The 13,899-nt window shown below is 42.7% G+C and overlaps 1 protein-coding gene across 1 annotated transcript; it reads left to right on the top strand.

Annotated features, from left to right (window-relative positions):
* The first annotated feature begins 479 nt into the window (after positions 1-479).
* Positions 480-2,903, top strand: LOC147436314 (uncharacterized). Its single transcript, XM_086488136.1, has one exon. The coding sequence runs from the start codon at positions 660-662 to the stop codon at positions 2,427-2,429; it is 1,770 nt and encodes a 589-aa protein (XP_086344262.1). The 5' UTR covers positions 480-659; the 3' UTR covers positions 2,430-2,903.
* Positions 2,904-13,899: the final 10,996 nt, after the last annotated feature.

The following is a 13,899-nucleotide window of genomic DNA, read 5'->3' as shown; positions in this document are numbered from 1 at the left end:
TTTTTGCTATATGATTCTATGTACACACCTACATTTCAAGTGGCGCGCAATAGCTTAATGGGAGAGTTGTGGCCTCCAGCTGTGTAGGTGGTGGGTTCGAGTCGTAAGGGCTCAACCGACTGGAATCCTTTTATTCTTGAGAACAGATCTACGGCCCACATCGTTCGAAGATGCTGGACCATAGATCCCACCTGACAAAGTGGTGTCAAATAGTCCCAAGGCCCCCCCGCCCCCCCCAAAAACACACACACACACATTTGGGGGAGCCCGCCCCCATTTTGTTCCCCCAATGGGACCTACACACTTCTCCCTAACTTTGGATGAAATTCATCCGGCACATGTCCTTTTCCTGTTCTCTTACATGGAAAAGAGAAGGATAGGGTTTCTTAAAACTGCCAACTTCACACAATAAAAGCTTGGTCTTTTAAACATAAGGACAATCTCTGCAACATATTCCTAATCCAACTTGTTTTGAAGATCCAACTGGTTATACCTCCAAGAAACCATCAAAAAATGTTGCCATATGTAGTATTGAGAAACTTACTTTATTGCATCTCTAGTTCTTCAAGTCTTGAGAGAAATGCCCTTCATTATAACAAGTAACAAAAAATTAGCTAGCATCTGCAAAGCCATATTGCTAGCTTTGCTAAGCACAAACAATGGAAGAGCTTCACTACATGCATGGGCTAGTCCTCTTTGTTGCAGCTGTAGCAGGCCTCGCTGTAGCTCACCGCGTTGTGCTAAGATTACCAATAGGCCTTCCACGTCTTGCCTTCATTCTCCCCATTCTACCCATCTTCTTCATGCTCCCATGGACCATCCCCATATATCACTTGCGCGCCATACTCTCCTTCATCTTCCTGTGGACAGTTCCCTCAAAATTGTTGCTCCTCTGCTGGGATGCTGGCATTGACTACCCTTCCTCTGGTTTTCTCTACTTTGCAACCATCGTGATGATGCCCATCAGAGTAAGAGGAAGAAAAGCAGACAAAAGAACTCAGGACTCGCACAAAAGCCAGTTTTGGTGGCAATTTATTGCAGTGATTGTCATTCTCAACATATATTCATACAGAAATGGCCTACCTTTATGGGCCATTTATGTGTTATACACATGCCACATGTACCTAGGCCTTGAGTTGATGCTGGGCGGGCTCGCTAAGCTTGCCACCGCTTGCTTTGGGGTTGAATCTGATCCTCAATTCAACAACCCCTTCATGTCTGCTTCGCTATCTGAGTTTTGGGGCCGGCGATGGAATCTAGTCGTCACCACAATTCTCCGGTCCACAGTCTATAACCCAGCCCTGCTTCTGCTCATGAGAGCAGAAAAGCAGAAGGCTCACCAATCCAACATACAAAAAAACTCATCTGCACCAGAAACAGCTCCTCCTTTGCAAACCCCAAATTCTCATAAACAGACATCAACAGATGCAGCTTTAAAGGATGAGAAAAGTGAGACGTCAATGACGCACATGCAAATTGATATGATGGAGAGCTCTGCAGTAAATGATGCAGATCCAATTGCATCAGAAACTATCACACAAATGCACGAAACACCAGTCGTTGCATCAGAACCAACAGTAGGCAACGATGCAAAGGAAAATTATAACCCAAACCAAAGCATCCACTCAAACTCTGACTCTGAAGCTCATTTTGTTGAACCAGTAGAGGGCACCCAACAAGCAGATCTGCGAATAGCGGATGCTGCAACTGACATCACTAACAACACATCAAACCTGAGCCCTGAGTCTAGCCCTTGTGACGAGTTAAACCCTAGTTTTCCTACAATTCCTCCTGATGATCAATTTCCTGAACACAAACCAGTCCTTGCTAAACATAATCTTCTATTTTCTTGCCCTAATACAAATCCTGGGTTCAACCCTGAAAGTGAAGATGGTGCTTGGAAGCCAACGCTGAGGGCAAGAACGGTGGCAATGCTCACGAGAGCAGCAAAGCAGAAAAATCTTCATGGATTCATGAGGTTTGATACCACCAATGCACTCAACCATGCTGAGATCAGAGAAAACAGGAAGGCTATGTCAGAAAATGGCGAGAAGCCATCGTTGAGGGCAAGGGCAGTGGCAATGCTGGTGACGTTTGCGGTGTCAGGTCTGGTGCACGAGCTCATCTTCTATTACATTAACAAATCGAGAGCGACGGGGGAGGTGACGGCGTTCTTCATTCTGCACGGCTGCGCGACTGCCATGGAGGTGCTGCTGAAGAAGACCATGCTGGCTCATCTGCAGCTTCCTCGCCCGCTCTCAATCGCCCTCACTCTGGCATTCTTGTATGCGACTGCGGCCTGGCTCTTCATGCCCCCACTCACTCGCTACGGCGCTGATATAAACACCATAGCCGAGTACCAGCGTCTCCAGAGTGCACTCCTCTCCCTTCTGTCTATTGGCTCACATTTTAGCAAAGCCCCCATTTGATACCCTTTCATTGAGCTAAAGCATTACCACTTTATCATAGAGATAAACACATATTAAGATCAGATGTTCCATAACCAAAGTGAGATATAGAGAGCAATTCAATTGGTGCATCCAATGTATAAGTATATGTCTCTTTGAATGATGCAACATTACCTATCCTTGTCCATTTCTGTTTGCCTATCATCACCCTCCAACATACACCTGATCTTGTTTACATACAATCACCTAATCTCAAGCACAACATCCCATCATATATGTCTCTTTGATTGATGCAACATTACCTATCCTTGTCCATTTCTGTTTGCCTATCATCACCCTCCAACATACACCTGATCTTGTTTACATACAATCACCTAATCTCAAGCACAACATCCCATCATATTAGGCATCTCTCGTTTTGCTATCATAATTGTATCCAACATCACACTCTTTGCTTTTACTGCAAGAAGAAGCCTTACCTTTTGTGTTTTCTCCCACCATTCTTTGTTATTGCAAATAGTTTTCCTTTAGTTATTGTTTGAATTCTTAGTAACTTTGATTGTTGGAATTTTCAAAATTCTATCATTTATACTAGAACTCAACATGTCAGCTCCAACAGCAAGGTGTGTCCAAAGTCGTGCAACTTGGCATAGCTAGTAGGGTTGGCTATTCTTGGTATAAAAGTTATCTCTCTTTGCAAGACTTTCTCAAAGACTTGCCATTCTTTTAATAGGGCTCTATCTAGCCATGCACAAAGGATATTGTGGGTGCCTTTTCCAAAACTGATCATGGCAATGTACCAAGTAGTCCTACTTTACATGATATTCTTGTGCAATTCAATAACAAGCTCGTAGGTTGTGGGGTTTGAATACAGTTGAGGAGGCACTATAGTTTGTTGCACGATACTTAATGCTTCAAATCAACACTTGCTCAATCATTTTGAGAACATCTCCCAGCTTTGCAAGGTGGATAACCAAAGTATCTTTTGAGCAAGGCAATGTTGTTGCCCTTGTTTTTGGTTTCACCATATAAAAGTAGCTCCTCTCAACCTCTCGAGAAGAAAAAGGTTTATAATCCAAAGTGATGGGCTTTTAAGCAAGCAACATTATCTCCTTGTCCCAAGGATGTTTTTGAAGATAGCCCTTTCTACATCCTATTTCTCTCTGACGAACCAATTTACAAGATGCACTCCCTTGGGGACATGATGACAAATGAATTCGGATATAAGACCTCCATACATGCAACATCTCAATCAATGAATATGAACAATAAGAGATAGACAACATAAATATTTGGAGAAGCCTGAATGCTTGAATTCACAAATAAAGTATTTACAAGATGAGGTCATGTCACCATGAGAGGAAAGATTAGCTCATAGTGAGATAGAATACCCTTTTCCATATGGTGCACGGCAATGGCACAAACCAATAACTATTACCATGGTATTAGCGAGGTTTTTGCATCTTTGTGTATGGTAGCTGTCATAGAAAAATTGTTATCATATTGATGGTGCATGGTGGTGGTTGGTCTCTCGTGCTACTAGTGATGGAAGTGATTTAATAGGTGTTGGCATCATGGTGCTAGCATGGTGTTCTTGTGCCTTATGCTATGTGTTCATCCTAATTCCCTTTGCCCTTCAAAGTTGTTGGAATTAGGGTTGCAGAGAAATGCACACTGTAACATTTAATGGCCTAAAAACATGTGTGTAGCGGAAATTAGCATGAACATAGTGGGCATTTCATTACAATAGATTCCTAATGAGAATTACAAGAGTGCTTGGGTGGAGATATCAACAAAAAGCATAACACCTAATTAGATAGCATGAACAATACTTTCAAAAGAGAGAGAAATAAGCTATTGACAACAGTTCAGGACCGGATTTGCATGTAGCCAGTCCCCCCTCCAAAAGGCTTTGTATTATGATTTCTCCCATCAAGAGAGACATTGTACAATACAATTCTTTGTGTTCCTTCAAGAATAGCTAGTGCAATGAAGATGAAAGCTTCATGCACTAAGCAAAAAATTAGCAAACACAACATCAATTATCCCCGGTCTCAGACCCAAGACCTCACACACCTTCAAAGATGGTGAGAGCTAGTAGGGTATGAGAGTAGATTGAGAGGAAGAAGGAGTATCTTACGAGAAAGATGTACATCTCCTCACATAATCACTCATATTAGCATACTTAGCTTAGTAATTAGCATGGTAGAGGAGATGAGCATGCATTGAAGCTTGGCTCTTGGTTGGATTTGCATCACAAAGCCAAGAGTTGTTGGTGTAGGCCTCCCTTCTCACAAGCTTGGAGTAGGTGGTAAGCTTTCCATTAAAGCTTGAGAAGGAGAGAGAGTCTTCTTTACTTCACACATGAGATTGTGTGAGTTTGTGTGTGATAATGCCTTGCAAAAATCAGCCCCCTCTCTCTCTCTTGGGCGACCCCTCTTGCTAATTGCTCTTGCTATCCTCTCATTGGACCTCCCTAGGGCTAGCCAATGACAATTAAGCAGCATAAGTGATAGCCTTCTGACATGTGTCCCCCTTTCCCCTTTTGTGAGAGCTTTAGGTAATTTAATAATTCAACTAAACTCTCATTGGACCCCTTTGCCTCCTGGCCAATAGGAATCAGGCAAGCCATTGGGCTGCTGAATGCTCATTGGACCCCTTGGGAGACTGTCCAATAGTCTTCTAGAGGACTTAATACTCATTGGTTCTTTTATTAAGTGTTTTTAAATTAATTAAACTAGATTTACTCTAGCCTAATTCTCATTGGTCCACCTCCAAGGCCATCCAATAGGAATTGGGTACACCTTGTGGGCATCTGGCCTAGGGAGCTGGCATGTGTCCCTCATTCCCTTTGTGTAAAGGGAGCTTGTGTGTGTGTGTGTGTGTGTGTGGCTTTCTCTCTCATCCCCTACATGCAAGGCTCGCCCCCTCCTAAGTAGGGATTGTAAAGATTTTTTTGTACACACACAAAGCATCCAATTCCCCTATGGTTGACCCTTGGACACAACCTTTGAATTTTGCAACCTTAGCATTTTGGAAGTCTTAAGGGGCTGAACCTTAGGGTCTTTTTAGCCCATTGTTGCACATGGCTCTTTTGTAGATGGCCCCCCCTTTGGATCCCTATTTTCCCTCCTTATATTAAATGATCAGTTTAACATGAGAAAATCATTTAGGAGAATTAGATATTGATTATTATGACATTACCTCTCTCTTGAAATCATAGTCGTCCTCGACTATGGTGTAGAGAAGATAAAGCATATTCATGAGTCCTTTTCTTAGAGGGTAGAGGATCCCTATGTTACCCTATGACATCATTCCACAATGGATGACTAGTCCATTTTGTGCTTGAGAGCATGAGGCTGCCGCAAGCATGCCTGCACATTAGTCCTATCAATCTTCCATAGTAGAGTGACAAGCTCTACTTGGTGTTTGGGAGACGCCGTCTCCGCAAACTTGATCTAAGCATGCATACTACTTCATTTTTGTGCACAATAAAGAAAAAGAGAGTCTTATAAGACAAAAACTTTGTTCATTTTTAACATTTTGTACATTTGCTTACTCTTGGAAAGCATTGTAAGCATTGACAAGGTTTAGGTTATCCTTTAAATGTATGCCTTGCATCCATCTAGCATCTTCAAAATGATAATTCTTAAACTTAATAAGATATCGTCGGATAGTCTTACCACCTCTTAGTACCTTGTCTTCATGTCGGAGAATGGACTCGGGCTGCAGCACCTCCTCTTGGTCCTCGATCTCCGGTGGGTCTTCAATAGTTGGTTCTTGAGGTGGCTCTCCTTTGTAAGGCTTTAATAGGCTCACATGGAAAGCATTGTGTATGAGCCAATGATTGGGCAACTTGAGTTGATAGGCCATCTCATTGATTGGCCTAAGAATCTGGAAGGGACCATAGTACCTTTTTGCTAGTTTAGCATAGTACTTTTGGTGTCCCGTAGGATTCTTGCCCACTGTGTGCCTTAATCGAGCCTTGGGAAACTTTAATAAAACCCAATCATTTTCTTTAAAGGTTTGGGCTCTTCTGTGCTTGTCAGCAGTATCCTTTTGCCTTTGCTGTGAGATAGAGATAGCATCCTTAATCTTTTGAAAAGATTCTTGTAGGTCCCGGCTATACTCATCTGCAGCGAAGAACTTCCCATGTACCTTAAGTAGCAAGAGACTTTTTGATCTTCCCTCAATTACCTCGAAAGGTGCTTTTCCCGTGGAAGTATGTAAAGCGTTATTGTAAGCATACTCCACTAAGGGTAAGTACTTCTCCCATTGGGATCTTTGATCTACTTCCGTTACATAGGCTTTTAGTAGATCGAGAATGGTTAGGTTAGCTATTTCACTGTGGATGATAGGCCGAAGAGAAGTTTAGCCTTGTCCCTAAATTCTCAAAGAGACCCTTCCAGAAATTACTGGTCATTCTAGGATCTCTATCCGACACTATGGACATTGGCAAGCCATGGTACTTGAAAATTTGTGAAATGAAGAGGGTTGCCATTTGATGGGCTTTGATAGTCTTTTTGACAGGTATAAAATGAGCTTGTTTACTGAACTTGTCTACTATCGCCCATATTCCCGTATTCCCATGGATAGACTTAGGCAATCCAAAGATAAAATCCATGGATATGCTCTCCCATGGTGAATTAGGGATTGGCAAGGGTTGAAGCAATCCAAGTTGCTTTCCTCTATCAAATTTTGTCTTTTGGCATACCACACATTTAGAAACATACTCTTGTATGTTCACTTTCATGGTAGGCCAATAGAAATATGTTTCAATTCCCTTTAAGGTAGACTGAATCCCTCTATGTCCCGCATAAGGTGGAGCATGAGATTCATACATTACTTTCTCACGTAGTGAGTTAGTAACACATAGTCTATTGCCATAGAGAAGATAACCATCTTGTAAAGTAAATGGTTCTTCTTTCTTCCCTAATGCAAGGGCTAAAATCACATCTCTAAAATCAGGATCAATAGCGTACTCATCTATCATTGAAGATAGACCATTGTGAGTTGCTATGGAAACTGTATTCACTCTCGGCCGTCTTGAGAGTGCGTCAGCTACTTGATTATGCTTGCCAGCAATGTGAGCAATATGAAAATGAAATTGCGAAAGGAAATTTGCCCACCTCATTTGTTTGTCGGAGAGCTTGGTCTGCGTCATGAAGTACTTAAGACTTTGGTGATCCGTTCGCAGAATGAAAGGAGTCCCCAATAAATAGTGCTTCCATGAGTCTAAGGCATGTAGAACTGCAAGGAGTTCCTTTTCATATATGCCTAGAGCTTGCTCAACAGGGTCGAGCCTTCGACTTTCATAGCCTATGGCGTGCCCTTCTTGAAGCAAAATAGCTCCAAGGCAATCACCACAAGCATCACATTGGACCTCAAATGGTTTTGAGAGATCCGATAGTGTAAGCACAGGTTGAGGGATAAGCTTTTCTTTAAGCTTTTCGAAAGCATTGTTCTCCTTAGCAGACCATGTATACCTAACGCTTTTCTTTGTTAGGTCATGTAATGGTCTCGCAATTTGTGAGAACTTTTCTATGAAGCGTCTATAGTATGCACACATATCTATAAAGCTTCTTAGTTCATGACGATTCTTTGGTTTAGGCCATCCTTTTATTACCTCTAACTTTGATGGATCCATTTGGATGCCATCTTGAGAGATAATGTGACCTAAACACCGAATCGCTTGCCAGAAAAATTCACTTTTCTTTCGATTAACATAAAGTTTATTCTCTCTTAAAACTTGAAATATTACCTAGAGGTGTTTCTTGTGTTCGTCTAATGAATTAGAGTAGATGATAATATCATCAAAGAACACTCCAGTGAAGGTTCGATGAGGCATGAACAGCTTCTCCATCAAGCGGTTGAATGTGGCTGGTGCATTGGTCAAGCCAAAAGGCATGACAATGTGTTCGTAAAGACCAAATGTGGTGCGAAATGCGGTCTTTACAATGTCTTGATCAACTATCCTTATTTGATGATAGCCACTTTTTAGGTCGATCCTTGTAGCTTATCAAATAGGTCTTCTACCCGTGGAACGGGAAACCTATTCTTGATAGTGATCCTATTTAGTGCTCTATAGTCGACACACATACGATATGTGCCGTCTTTCTTTTGCACTAATAGCACATGTGAGAAAAATGGAGATGAGCTAGGCCTAACCATGCCCTTCTCAACTAACTCATGCGCTTGCCGCATAATCTCCTCTTGTTTAGCTTGAGAAACTCTATAAGGAGGTTTGTTAGGCGGTGAACTTCCTGGAAGAAGTTCAATTGCATGGTCATCATTACCTCGTTTAGAGGTAGCTCACAAGGGATGTCGTCAATAAAAACATCTTGAAACCCCTTGAGAAAATTGGATAACTCTAATTCCTTTTGGTTGCTTTTATTTTGTTTTGCTAAAGCATTAGGTTCATTTTGAGAATCTTTAACAAAAATCATGTACACGGAAATAGAGCTCTTTATTGACTTGTTGAAAGCTGGTGTATGTACAATGGGGATAGTGTTAAGGCGGTTACGCCGCTAGCGGAAGCTAAATAGCGAGAACTCAACCAACAACAGAATTTGTCAGACGAGGATGGAGCTTGACCCGTAGGCGCATGGAAACAACTAGGTGGGTGTCAAATCACCTACTCGACCTTCTAATGACAATCACTACTAAGGAAATCAAATCTAAGTTCTAAAATACGCAAGTGACTGAAATCTGTACTACGAACGAATGCTATACGAAACAAGATCTAGAATCATTGAATCGATCTCAAACTCAAGGGGAAGTCTATACACTAGGTAAGAACAACACCCTAAAGACTTGAACTGCAAACTCAACCTATAACCACTCCGTGCGATAAACTCATATGAAGACAGGCCGAAATATACAGGTGACCGAAACTTGACCCCGATGGTACTAATGTGTAGTTCTACTCGTTGTGGTTCTATAGATATGCTGCACGCTCAATTCCGACACACGAGTTGGAAGAAAACTCACACCGAAGCTCGTAGGAACTTACCACACATAGAAGCCGATAGGGCGCACTCTTGGTATCTGTGCGTAGCTCTCGCCGTTGCTAACACAATGGCGGTGTCGCTTCTCCAATGGCGGCTCCGTAGCTCGCGTAGCAAGTAGATAAGACTCTCTCTCTCTCTCTCTCTCTCTCTCTCTCTCTCTCTCTCTCTCTCTCTCTCTCTCTCTCTCTCTCTCAGACACAGTCACGGCGCTCAAAAACTCACTTTGATTAATAATCTGCCCTTAGGTTACAAAAACTTTGGCTTATATACCTCAGCCTTGGAGGTGAGAACATCTCTAACTAATTACATCAGCAAGTGAAATTACTTCGGGATTACAAGCTGGAAACTCAATTGAGTCCCGTTACTTAATGAATGGCTCAAATCAAAATTAATTTCGGAAAGACATTTATTACAATCAATGGTTACAAAATGATGAGTGTGAGCAAAAATGTGGGTGTGATCCTCTGCTGGCTCAACACTCCCCCCCCCCCCCCCCCCCCGCGTTCATATCGTCCCTGACATGACTTTTATGCTTGGTCAATAAAGTCCTGTCGTCTTGAGCATTCTCAAATGTGATTCGTATCGTAGGTTGCCGGTGGTCAAGGTTGGGCCGAATATTTTGCTTTCGTGGGTGAAAAAGCCGGTATAGAAAGCTTCTTCAATGTTTGCATGTGGAAGCTAGGCAAAAACATAATCCTTTGGTATAGGAGGTGTAACACTTTTGGAGAAGGCTGCAATGAAAGATCGTACATCATATCAGACACCGTGTCGGCCGTCGATAGTAGACTCGAGGTCGTGGCTTTATCTGGCGCGAACACTTCAATGCAAGCTAAGAGAGTCCTACAGATTTTCTTGAGCATCTGACATGAAAGGTCAGGAGAGCCAGTAAAGAGCTTGATGGTGCCCGTTAGGGTTTTCACCATGTAGGCTTTACCTATTCTCTCTCCTGCCTTTGGTCCTGGCATCCTGGGATAATTAAGCCAATTTGGCTTCTTTTCTGCAATCCTGCCATGCTCTTTCCAGTTTCTGACTCTTGGCACCGGGCAAAAGGTTGCCTTCTCCCGGATCTCCTTTGGTGCCTCCACCAAGTAGATGAGGTAGGCTGGGTATTTGTTCAGCCAACCTTTCCTCCATCTAGGTTGTGAATCTACTATCTTCTTTGATTGTTCCTCCTTTGTGATGTCGGCTTCATAAAGAGCGACATACTGCTCTCCTTCTAGTCTCTTTTTTGTCTTTAGCACTTCAAAATTTCATCAAAGGGAAAGGCAGGCTGGGTTGCATCCACTGTTCATGGAGCACTTTTGTGTCTAGTCCTTGAAGTCTAATGGAGATTAGGAGTCTCCTCTCCCATTCCATTTCCGCCTTGGCACTCTCCTCTGCTGACTTTTCTATTTGGTCATGGAGCCTTTGTTCTTCTTCTTCAGAGATTCTTGAAGTCGAGGCCACCTCTTGAGCTGGGGTTGGATCTTCAATTGTGGTTGCCTCTCTAGTTTCTGGTAGCTCTATGGCTGCTCCACCTGATTCTTCGTGTGGTGTCTCTGTCTCTCTTCTTTGTTGCTCTTGTAGATCTTGGAGCTGTTTGCGGAGGGCCTCATTCTCTGTCCGTAGTGTTTGATTTTCTAATGTGAGCCTCTCCTCTGCGGCCAATGATCCCTCCGCAATGTGCAACCTTTGTACTTGCTCTAATCTTAGCTCTCTTTGTAAGCTTCGGACTTGGTCTTCCAAAACTGGTACGATAGCTCCCTCTTGTTCGGTTCCTGCTCTGCTAGCTCTAGGGGTAGACCTGAGTCTAGTGATTGTTCTTTCTTGGAGCTCGACTCTTTCCCTTAGCTCAATGAGCTCATCCTTAGCCGCCTCCAACTCATCCTCTATCCGCTCCCTTGCTTTTTGTGCACTTGTTACTTCTCTTGAAGCCTCGGCTAGTTGGAGTATCAAGCCGTCTCTCTCGTTTTCCGCATCATAGAGTGATGCTTTATGACTTTCAGATTCAGTCATAGCATTCTCTAAATTTCTCTGCAACTCCGCTTCCCTTTGTTTGGCTGTCTCAATCTCTACTTCCTTTGCCTTGGACCTTTCTTTTATCTTGCTGAGCAGTTCATGCACCATGTGCATGTCTTTTTCATCATCATCTGTCAACTCTAAAGCTCTTTCCGCCACCACCTCCACTGGCTTTGGCTCTTCTAGTATTTTCGGTTCGTCCAGTTTATCTTCACTTTCTTTTTTACTCTTTGTCTTTTTCTCCGTCCCTCTCCGTTCATCTTGTTTTTGTAGGGTGATCCCATAAACTGCCTCCAGGGCATCTTCTTCGGTGTATCCTATCTCTACCAGATCCTCATAATCATTTCTCTTTTGCTGCTCCAAAATAGCCTCTGACTCCTCATAAGATTAAATATATTGATCGTATTGATCAATGTGTGGCCTGGCCGAGCTAGTTCCGACTTTAGTGGGGTCTGGCACCCACTTTTCTTCAAAGTCACCCTTTAGAGCTTTTTCCGCTCTAAACTGCTCCACTAATCTTTCCATTCTTGCCGCTTTCTGACTTTTGGTTTGCTTGGGAGCAACCTTCTTCTTTACTTTCTTCTTAAGTGGCTCGTCCACATCCTCTTCAGGTTCTGAAACTACTTCTAGTTTCCGGCGTGCTCTTGTGGATGCCCTCTTGGATACTTCGGGCTGTTCTTCCTCCTCGTCGGCTTCTCTAAGCCACTCATTCTAAGAGGGAGCCTTTGGCCACTGATCTCTAGCTCCAATAGCTTCATAAGCTATTCTTGTCAGAATTTCCGCTCCTCCTATGTATTTTGGTTTCTCGTTGTGCATGGAAATTACTTGCTCGTGGATGTGTTGAGCGTAATTCACCTCTTTTGGCATATTGCTCTTTAATGCCCATGTGATGGTGGTCGCAATGGCATGGGGTGGTGTCGTATACTTTTGCGGTCTTTTACTGCAAACATGAAGAAATTGGTTGTACATTCGGCAAAGGGTTGCCGCTCTTGGGTCCTTCATATCTCCATAGGTCGCATTCTGTTTCTTGGGCCCATAGACCTTTATGGCCTCCCTTCTTTCCCTGACCGAGCTCCCTTTGTTGTGCAGCTTCAATGCGTCTGCAATTAGCTGTGGAGTGATCTGTACTTCTACCTTCTCTCCATCCATGGCTGTCAATGTGGCTTTCCATCCTTCTGAATGGATGTTGCCAACTCGTACACTCTTCTTGTATCCACACATGATGGTCTCGAGGTGAAGAAACTGTGCAAGTCTGCCCTTTCCAGGTACCTGCTGATGTCTTCTGACCTGCTATAATCTACCAATTCCTGTGGGATCATCGGTACATCCACCGCTTGCCCTTGAGGATCTCTGAAAGTCACCTGGTAGATCTTTATTCCCTCTTTCTCCAATACTGCTTCCTCCACCCAAGTTTTGGTTGGCTTGAGGGTTTCTGCTGGAATGTCAAATGGTTCCGCTTCTGCAATAGCATCTTTGATTGTCGGTCTTTTTCTCTTCGTTGCCCATGACTTGGTGGAATCCATGGATCCTGTAACTCCAATTTCAGAAGTTAGCGTCTTTTTAGTACTGAAAGCCGAAATGAAGCTTTTAACTATCCAAATGACTTGAAAATTGAAACATGAGCTATTCAGGGCCTAAGGATGCAAGGTAGGTGAAAAAATATGCAAAATGGGCTCAAAATCATGTTGGAGACATCATACGCGTATGATGTCTTTTGTGTCAAAATGACTTTATATTGGTTGTGCTTGTAGCTGATAGTGTATACATGATTATCATATGCTTGGATTTGAGTTTGGATCCCATTTGGTCAAGTTTTGGCCAATTCAGTCGAGTTCCGGCTCTTGGCAAAATTTTGAAAGGGAATTGGATTTTATGATCCAAATTGGATAAAACTTGGTGGTTCACTTTCAAATGGCATGTAGATCACTTCTGTTTGGTGGTTGGAGCCCTGAGGTGCCAAAATCACATAGTGAGATGTCATACGCGTATGATGTCTTTTAGTGTATTTTTGGACCAAATTTCTCTATAAGCTTGGATTTGGCTTTAGATAGGCTTATTCAGTGGATTTATGAAGTTTGGATAGATTTTGGGCTAAAAATGGCTCTGGAGACATCATACGCGTATGATGTCTTTTTCATCAATTTTGCATGGGATTGGTTCTGTGGACTCCCCATGTACTAGTGAAGGACTGTTCCTACTCAAATCTTGGTTTGGACTTGAGTATGTTGGATTTGGGCCAAAAATAGGCTTTAGGTGAAGGATTTTCCCTCAATTGGGCTAATGGGGTGATCCTCTTGACCAAATGGTTCCAAATATCATATGTAGCATGTATTAGATATATATAATAGATGTATGATGACAAATGAGCAGTTTTGGCTCTGTAAGTGCAAATAGACATCATACGCGTATGATGTCTTTTGTGTCAAAATGGTGCTTTTTGGTTCCAGATAGCTTGTAGATGTGTTTAACAACAATCCTACAAA

The sequence above is a fragment of the Adiantum capillus-veneris genome, chromosome 18 (assembly GCF_014529385.1).
Source record: "Adiantum capillus-veneris isolate H3 chromosome 18, ASM1452938v2, whole genome shotgun sequence".
NCBI lineage: Eukaryota > Viridiplantae > Streptophyta > Polypodiopsida > Polypodiales > Pteridaceae > Adiantum > Adiantum capillus-veneris.
This window is presented reverse-complemented; position numbering and strand designations above follow the sequence as displayed.

Excerpts from the sequence above, each read along its gene's own strand:
- LOC147436314 (XM_086488136.1), top strand. The coding sequence starts at position 660 with ATGGAAGAGCTTCACTACATGCATGGGCTAGTCCTCTTTGTTGCAGCT.